The sequence below is a fragment of the Chinchilla lanigera genome, unplaced genomic scaffold (genome assembly GCF_000276665.1).
Source record: "Chinchilla lanigera isolate Chin_1 unplaced genomic scaffold, ChiLan1.0 scaffold00024, whole genome shotgun sequence".
Classification (NCBI taxonomy): Eukaryota; Metazoa; Chordata; class Mammalia; order Rodentia; family Chinchillidae; genus Chinchilla; species Chinchilla lanigera.
This window is the reverse complement of record NW_004955425.1, coordinates 27,713,161-27,722,675: the sequence shown is the minus strand read 5'-3', so window position 1 is coordinate 27,722,675 and position 9,515 is coordinate 27,713,161. Positions and strand designations below refer to the sequence as shown.

The 9,515-nt window shown below is 35.4% G+C and overlaps 1 protein-coding gene across 5 annotated transcripts in view; it reads left to right on the top strand.

Moving 5' to 3' along the window:
- The window catches only part of Tnpo1 (transportin 1), an 82,830-nt gene that overhangs the window by 26,245 nt on the left and 47,070 nt on the right, over positions 1 to 9,515 (top strand). For all 5 annotated transcript variants that reach the window (XM_005386080.2, XM_005386079.2, XM_013514849.1 and 2 more), the window contains exons 3-4: positions 2,122 to 2,197; positions 5,707 to 5,856. In XM_005386080.2, the coding sequence (XP_005386137.1) occupies positions 2,122 to 2,197; positions 5,707 to 5,856 (226 nt within the window). The remainder of the gene's footprint in view (positions 1 to 2,121; positions 2,198 to 5,706; positions 5,857 to 9,515) is intronic.

Here is a 9,515-nt window from a genome sequence, read left to right as displayed (position 1 = left end):
CACAATGCGGCCGCGGGGGCGGCGCGGCGATGCGGAGGCCGGGCGGAGGGCGCTGCTTGGCTGGGCCGCTGCTTGGCGGCCGGGTGGGTGGAGCTGGCGCAGGGTTTGAACTGCCGCGGGCTGGGCTTGGGGCTTTCTCCCGACTTGGGTCCAACCCGAGCGGTGGCGATCGCCAGGGGCCGGGCTGTTGTTTGGGGCTCACTGCGGGGCTGCTCCGGTTGGCACCTGTTGCAGGCTCCTCGCCTCCAAGTGAGCTTTTGAAAAGCTGTGGCCCGTCTTCACTGCAGCGACCTAGGTCGGTGCCGAGCATGCTGGAGCAGCGGTCCCGTTGCTACAGCTTGAGCCTGTTCAGCTGGTAGACAAGCGGCAAATCCTCCGCTGCGTCCGCTTTCTGTAGTGCCCTAGACTGCGCAGATGGAGAGCTCTGCTCACTGCGTCCTGTAAGGGGAAGAAGTGCACTGACCAGGTCACTGGTGTACCCATTTAAGCGCAAATAAGTTAATTCTTTATACTTAAGCCTACTGTTTTTCAGAAAAGCCTCTTGATTTTTATTGTTAATAGGTAGCTAAATTAATACGGAATTTGGTAAGCTTTTAATATTGCTTGAATTTATGTAAATTTAAAACACTATAGAGATGGAGTTATTTAGCTGAGGGTTTTGAAGAAGTACTGCACTGCTGTCACCTAAGACTTTCAGCACACGATTGAATTAAATACTCAGCTTCTTGGTTATTGTGACACTGCCCATTTAAAAAACATAGAGGGGGATAATGATTTTTCTTTGCTTGGGTTTTTTTTAAGCTATTGTTTGAATATTGCTAATACTGAGTAACGGTAGTTTGGGGGTATTATTGGAACTTTTTAAAAGAAAAGTCGTGTGATTCAGTCTTAATTTGTGTGTTGATGGCTCTCCAAATGATAGAAGTTGGCATTTAATTGTAGATATTTTACAACACAATTACTAGTTTCTTAAAATAGAAATTTCTTAAATTCTAGCCTTAGCTAGAATTGCATTGTAATTTCTTGTGTTGCTGTGTGTTTATTAAGTGCCTTTCATTTGCCTGGTACCACACATCCTTCTGCCAGTCCAATAGTCAGCGTACAGTTTATTCTGTACCTGGAGCATAGTACGTCCTCTGAGTAAGAACAAAGGAAGAAACAGTACTGTAGGCACTGCTTTCATGTTTTCAGAGTGCTAATAATGACCTTATTCTTTTGTGTCTCCTAAGGCTAGAATGTATTTAATCACTTCTGTATAGGCTTGAGCAGTTTTGAAAAACTGTTGTAATAGTATAGATATAGCTCATGTTGTAAAGAAACCCTTATCAGGCAATACTTATGAAAATTTATTAACATTAGCATATCAACACAATGTTAATCTTGACCATTAAAGGAAGTGACTGACGTCTGGATTTTTCTCACTTGGAGAAAGTAGTTACACTTTGGAATTTGACTAGAGAGTACAGCATACTTTGCTAGAATTTTCATTCTGATCCCTAAACCTTGTAATATTCGAGTATGTAATAGGTAGCCAGTACAGTTGTACCTAACATTCTTGTCGTAGATTTAACCAGAAATTCAGGCCTGAGTAAAAAAAATTTTCATCTTTCTGTGTAAACATACTAGAAGTTGACAGTGACCACTTGAAGAAAGTACTAGAGCATTATGCCACTGCTACCGGCCACTCCACATTTGTGCCACGGGACCTATTACTGACCTTAAAAATCCACTCTGTTTAAGTTAATTTTCCTAAATGTTCTCTAACTCCAAAAGACCTGTTTGCATTTCTTTGAAATACTTTTTTGACTGCGATGCTTTAAACAGTTGTCAAATCTAAGAATTCTGTTTTATAAAACTGTTTAGCTGCATTGAGCATGCTGAAGCTGGAACTTCTTTGTATTGAGTATAATTAATACAGTGTTTCTTCCATGAAGTACCTAAGGGATTTAACAAGCACTAGTGTGTTTTTTATAATAGCGTGGCAGTAATTAATTTGATAAACTTATTTTTAGTAAAAAGTGAAAGAATAAGAAACAGAGTTATTGATTATTAAATCTAAAAGTGCTTAGTTTCTTTTTTAGATTACATCAGAAAAGTTTCCTTAACTACTGTTTGTTCTAGAAACTGGAACAGCTCAATCAGTATCCGGATTTTAACAACTATTTGATTTTTGTTCTTACAAAATTAAAATCTGAAGGTAAGTAGGGTTTGTCTTACTCAAAAATACCTTGGAGACCTATGAAGATATATTGGGAATTACTTGTTTCCAAGGGTTTTACTGTGTAGTATCACATCCTTAGTATATGTGGGATGTATAGTCTTAGTTACTACCACTCCAGGCATTTAGATGCTTAATTGTTTATATAATAAACTCCCTCATTCTTTGCAAATGAAAAATATGTTGCAAAGTCTACTTTGGTTTAGCTTCATTGCTTGTACATGTACATAATAAAGATTGATTTAATATACAGGTTGAATGCAGGATTTAATAACTGAAAATGTGTGTTCATCAGGAAAATTGAAGTCACGTAACTAAAATGAAAAATTTCTCCTCACCCGGAGATGATTAGTGATCTCTTGAACTGTAAATCTACAAACTCTTATATGACTATGTACTACTTTTAAATTTAACAAAAACTAAAATTGTTCTATTGTAAATAAACTTCTTTAACTTAATCTTAACAGAATATAACTTTCATTAACTGTTCCAATTTTAAATTTAAAGTACTTTTATGACAAAGCCTAATTTCCTGATCTTTAAGAGACATAGTCATATGGTAGCTTCTAGTACAGTATGTCTCAATGGACTTTATTTCACAAATATTTATTGAGCACCACCCATAGCAGTCTCATGGGAAGTAAATGTGAATAAAATAAAGGTTGCTGCCCTCAAGGAGCTTCCATTGTAATGAGGAGTATTCTTCATAGTATTACTTAAGTAATAAATACTCTTCCTGGAACAGTGTGAGATGCGTAGAAGACAGATTTTTTTGACAGTTGACTGACCTCTAAATGAAAGCACCATCCTTTATTTTAGTGGTTGGTGTCTTGGAGGCCACAGTAAAAATACTGATTTAGAGTTGTGAAATAACAAGTTTGTTTAGATTCTTACACTGAGTCGTTCAACCTTTCTTGCTTCTTTCAGCTATAAAATGCGTGTGTTAGACAACCAGAGCATCTGTAAGATTTCAGCTCCAACCTCTAGCAGGTTAATGGTTTTAATGTGTGGTAAAATTATATAAATCTTGTATTTAGATTTTGATAATTGGTAGACATTTTAGTGATTTTTATTTTCAAATGATTTTCTAGCTAATTTTGTGGGCTTTAATTAGTGATTGAGGAACAGTCAATTTTAAAGTTCTAAGTCTAGGTTTTAAAAACTTAGAATTATTATTATATATTTAAAATCCGCAATTAATAGTTTGGTAAATATATGTATGATACATTCTTTGTTAATATAACACTTTTCCTAAAACAGTAGTTGTAGTCAGTAATCTGCATTGGAACCAGGGGTATAGCTCAATGGTGGAGAAGCCCTGGCTTCTGTCCCTAGCATCACGAACTAACTAAATAAATAAATAGTCCACATTATTGGGGTTTTTTTAAGAACTGAAATATTTAGTAAATGAAAATTTCTAATCTCTACTTCAAATTTCTAATTTTACTCACTAAGCTGTCTGGTCTGTCTTACTGTTATCCTAGGTTCCATGTAATTTATTACAGTATTATACTTATAAAAGCATTATTGGTGTGTAACAATACTTCAAAGGCACTTAAAAATTATAATTCAAATAGTGGCAAGAGAGTTGAGGGGAGCAACTGCCTCCAAAAAGGGATTTCATTATAGAACCATAAAATGTTGGAAAAGAATTTCTTAACATTTTCTTGAACCTAAAATGTATTTCCTCTAATCATTAGAGTTTCTCAAAGGACATAGGAGTTTTATATTTGTGTCACACTTGATATTTCTTGTGTTGACCCATTTATTATTTTTCCCTGGAAAGATTGGGATGCAAGTTTGTCATATCTAGTTTTCTTAAAAAAAAAAAAAAAAAAAAAGCCATCCTCAAGAGACAAGGAGCATAAATAGCATCTCTAGTGAAAATGCTTATGTACTAATCTTACTGCTGAATCATGAAGTACAAAGTTAGATCCTGAAAAGACCTGAGGTGAGATGATTTAATTCTGTCACTTTATAATTAAGCAGGTTGAGACCCATTGAAATTAGAAGATTTAGAAAGAAATAGTTGGTGGTTTTCTAAAATGGATTTTGGACAGAGGGTATATACTTTTAATTATAAATTGTTTCACCCTTGTGGTTTATTTAAAAAGTCTTCATCTTACACCATTTATTGTTAAAAACAGTGAAGTATATTCCTTATAAAAATATGCATGCCATTTAAAATAATTACAGTAGCTAATTGAAAATAAGTTTTGGTGGGGTGACATAAAAGCTCTCTCAGGTTATGTTGCTTTGATGACCTGAATAGGGTTTATATGCAGAGGAACTGCTCTGTTTGCCTCTACATACGCTTTACCCTTTTTTTCTTTTCTTTTTTTGGTACTGGGAATCGAACTCAGGACATTGTGCTTGCGAGGCAGGCACTTGTGCCACTGAGCTATATCCCTGGCCTGTTTTACCCTTTAATATTTCAGTACCACTCAGAATTTGAGCACCTAATACTAACTAGAACAAACTCCAGGTGTTTATTTTTAAATAAGGTGGGTAAAACAGTGTTGCAGTGGTGTATTTGATTCCACACATCGACTTTTCCAGTCCTTTGAGAGGCAGGTCATACTGTAGAGTAGTTGAGAGTGTATGCAATGGAGCCAGACTCTTGAAGTTGATAATTAGACTTTCTCGCTTAGTAGCCTTGTGTAACTTTGGTATAGACCTTCACTTCTCCAGTGAGATAAATAATACCTGTCTCACAAGGATGTGAGAATTAAATGCACTCATAATTGTAAAGTACTGAACAAGTGTTTAGTGCATAATAATCATTTAGAAGTTAATTTCTGGTTGTGATGCCACTTAAAGCATCTGTTGTATTCTAATAGTAAATGGCTGTTTGAAAATTTATTAACATTATCAATGACCTAGACTTTTTTAAAGTAAACTTTATTTTTGTAAATTTTTGCTTTTTTTACATTCAGGGAAGTGAAAAATATAAAAGCATTTATATTTGTTCTGTGAAAGTGACCCTCGATGTTCATTGTCTGCTTAATTTAATTGGGTATTTTTAAAGACTATTACTTGAGCTCTGCAGTGATGTTTATATTAGGTAAATGAAACCTTAATAAAGGGGCCATGTATGAGCTAAATTAATTCATGAACTCTTCAGTTCATGGTTCTCAGCGAAGAGCAGCCTCTCCCCCACCCCAGATATTTGGCACTATCTGAAGATAGTTTTGGCTGTAACAGTGGGGGAGGGGAGTGCTGCAGGCATCTGTGGCCTGGGATGGGGCTAAACATTTTACAACGTACCAGGCAGTACCTCACAACAAAGAATTATCATTAAAATAGTGCTGAGATTAAGAATCTTGAACTGTCAATTAGTAGCTAATTTTTTGATAATCATTTGTAACCTTTTTGTTTTACTGGTTATAGAAAGATAAATTGGAATGTTGTGATCACCTTTGAATATAAAGCTACTCTTGGCACTTTTTGAAATGAAACACCTTTAAAACTCAAATATTTTATTACAGATGAACCCACAAGATCATTAAGTGGTCTCATCTTGAAGAATAATGTGAAAGCACATTTTCAGAACTTCCCAAATGGTGTAACAGACTTCATTAAAAGTGAATGTTTAAATAATATTGGTGACTCCTCTCCCCTGATCAGAGCAACTGTAGGTAAGTTATATACAAAAATTTTGCTTATCCTGTTTGTAGCTGGATTGTTTTAGAGGTGACATTGTTTTTACAGGAATTTTTGTTACCTATTTCGTGTTACATTGTGATGGAGACATTTTCATTGGCATGTAAATGCTTTTGAAAGTGTTAATGATTACACTAAAGGGGAGACCAAAGTGAGACCAAGGTTACTCACAGTTGGTTAGTCAAAAATTGGTTAAAGTAAAGTCATCTGCGAATTATATTTATAGACCATTGCTTTTTCTTTGGATATATGCAGATTGAAGTTCCTTGCTGTCTGCCTGTGTAATGCTGGGGATATAATTTCTAGTGTCACTTGCGTGAAAAACCACTTTATTTTATAAAAGCAGTCTTAAAGTACAGGATTCTAGATTCTTGCTCTTTCCTTTTGTTTCTAGTATTTGCCTTGTCTGTACCTAATTAGCAAGTTTCTAAGTGCATAGCTTATTGTCAGGGAAAGAATAACTTTCAGTTCATTTAATGTTAAAATAATTATAATAACTGAAATAAATCAATTTAGGAGCACATACAAGTAGCTGAGCTCACATATTAGTGGGGGCAACAGGACAGCGGGACTCCAGAGTAGCCTACTCATGGGCAACGTTTAGCATACCATGGGGTTTTAACAGCTGTATTTTACAAGGACTTGGAAAGGTTCTGTAATGTAGAAGTTTTGTTGAGGAAGTCTGTGAAATGAATCAAATTCTTTCATTAAGAGTTCCTTAGTTTTATATATTTTGCCTTTTAAATATGAAGAGTACTGTTCATCTCTTACAGGCAGAGGCTCTGATTTCTCTCCACATATTTTCATATTAGAGAGTGTTACTAATATTGGCTTCAAATTTATGCATAGAGGACATTTGTAGTTTGAAAAAAAGTGACTCCCTCAGTTTTCCTGCTCTATCCTCAGGTACCCTCTTGAGGCCTCACCAGCTCTTGACACTGGTAAAACAAGTGGTGGGGGGTACACCAGCCTTTTCTGTTTGAAATCAAGAAGTACGAGCCCCGTAGATGTGGTGAGATGAGATTTTGAAACTGATAGGCTTCCTTGGAGACAAAGCAGTTCAGCTAAGTGGAAAAGAGAGGACACTATGTAGACATTGTGATTGTTCTCTCCCTGAATTATATTCATTAAAAACCCATCTTTGAATACCATTTGGTCCAAACTACAGAACTTTGTGTCTTCAGTTTTGAAAGGCTAGAAGTAATTGTACTGGGGAGAGAGGAATTGATGTTATCTTCTAGTGAGTGCTGGATTTCTTTTACCTTTCATAAAAGTTTTTTTAATATGTTAGAGATTTTTTTTTCCCCTTGTGTTGGGTATCAAGCGCATGACCAGGTACATATCAAGTTAATCACTGAGCTATATCCTATCCCAGAATTGGTTAAAGACTTAAAAGTATAATTTGACCTTTTAAAACAAGTGAATTGGCATAGCCATAAATTTTATTTCTTTATCCATTTGTAAAATACGAAACATCCTTGGTTTATGTATATAAGTATCCTACTTGTGAGAAGCCACAGAAGGTTTCTGTAGAGAAAGGTGCCAAGTAAAGTGTTTATTGAGTCCTTGCTTTACTCAGCTTCTCTGAAGATATATATAAAGGAAGGAATTTCAGATACAACTGCAGTGTATTCCCAAGTTACATGTCTAGAAATTAATTAAAACAGTTGGGGGAGTATGAAAGTGAGTGTGAGAAGTACAGGTGAAATGACAGTTGACTACGTTCAATTCATTGTGTTTCTCTAACTTTTTCATAGGATGTGTGTCCCTTATCTGAAATGCTTGTGACCATAAGTGCTTCAGATTTCAGTTTTCTGGACTTGGACTATTTGCATAGACTTTACCAGTTGAGCACCCCTTGACCAAAATTCAAACTACTGTGAAATCTGAATCTTTTGTGTATCATAAAGTTTCTGTTTTGGATCTTCAGGTTAGGGTGGTTCAACCTATATAGGAGAACTTTTCCATTTTAAAAAAAGTTTGTAATATTGACTACAACAAAGTTATCAACTTGAGATAAGTTAAGCAGCTTGGCCAGTTATCTGCTTTACTTTTTTCTTCTTCCGCATTTTTGGACATAGATTAGAGAAGGTGGTAGAAAGTAGGATTCACCTATAGAAATTCCTCCAAGAAGAGGGAGAAATTTTGGAGGCACAGCATTAATGTTGATTGCTCTTGTTATTTTGGTTGTTTTGTTTTAATTTTTTTTGTCTCATCAAAGGCATTATCTTAGAATCGGGAGTGCTTCTTACTTTCGATAAAGCTGAATTTGTTTCCTTCAGGAAGATGGATGTGCTTGTTATATAAAATGTTAGGGCTGGGGATATAGTTCAGTGGCAGAGCGCCTGCTTGGAAAGTCCTGAGTTCAACTCCCAGTACAAAAAAAAATTTTAAAATAAAACATTGTTGCTTCCAACAACTAAATATAGAACGTTTTTATTTTAATATTTTAAATTTTAGTTCACATTTTTAAAAAATCTAAAATGCTTTTTAGGACATTTTATAAGTAAAATAATTTTTGTAAGCTTCTAAAAGGCACCTCTAAAGAGTTCCAACCAATTTGTCATCACTCATCAACCTTAGAAAATTGAGATTTTTTTACTACTGTAGCATAAGTATACTACATTATTAAAGTAGGAGGCTGTTTAAATCAGGGTTTTACGGTCGCAGCGCTTGATATTTAAGACTAGATAATTCTTTGCCATTGGGCTATTCTGTGTATGTTGATCAGCATCCCTGACTTCTACCCACCGGACACCAGTAGTAGCTAAATCGTCCATTGTGCCAACTGGAAATGTCTATGTACAGTGCCGTAAGTGGTGGGGATGCTGTGTACCTGACTGAGCTCCTTAAGGGCACAGATGACATGTTTGTTTTTTTATTTTCTAGCACTTTATACAATATTTATATCATATTAAAAACTTAGTAAATGTTTTAGCTAAGAGTTCTGATTATAAAAGTAAATTTACAGCTTTGGTTGTTTTGTTTTGTTTTGTTTGGGCAGGATTTCATATGTTGCCCAGGTCAGCTTCCAACTCCTGGGCTTAAGTGATCCTTTTTCCTCGACTTCCTAAGTATCCGGGACTACAAGTGTGTATCACTGTACTCAGCTTTAAAACTTTCAGTCTTTCCAGTGTAGAGAATCTTGCCAAGACAATATATTTGGAAGGGATCACATTTTAATGAACAGTAGTCTGTTGGAGAAATGTAAATTTGCTTCTCTTATTAAGGAATATATTATTTTACTATTTTAGTCAGTATCCTTTCGTGTAAGCTTATATACTTGTGGAAACGTTTCTCTACCTTTAATTCATAGAAATGGCATCATTGGCTCAGGGTGTTGTTTAAACATTTAAGGTTTTATTTTATTTATTTGTTTTGGTACTGGGAATTGAACTCAGGACTTTGCACTTACCAGACAGGCAGTGTGCCTCTGAGCTATACCCCCGGCCCATTTAAGGTTTTAATAGGTATTACCAAGTACACTTTTTTTTGTTCCTAATACTGGTTTTAAACTAAGAATTACCAATCACTGTTCGCAGCTATAATAGGTATTAGATTTTTAGGAATTGTGATTGTAGGGCAGTTAAATTTAGAATTTGTTAGTCTATCAGTGTTCTTTAATGCTTACCAG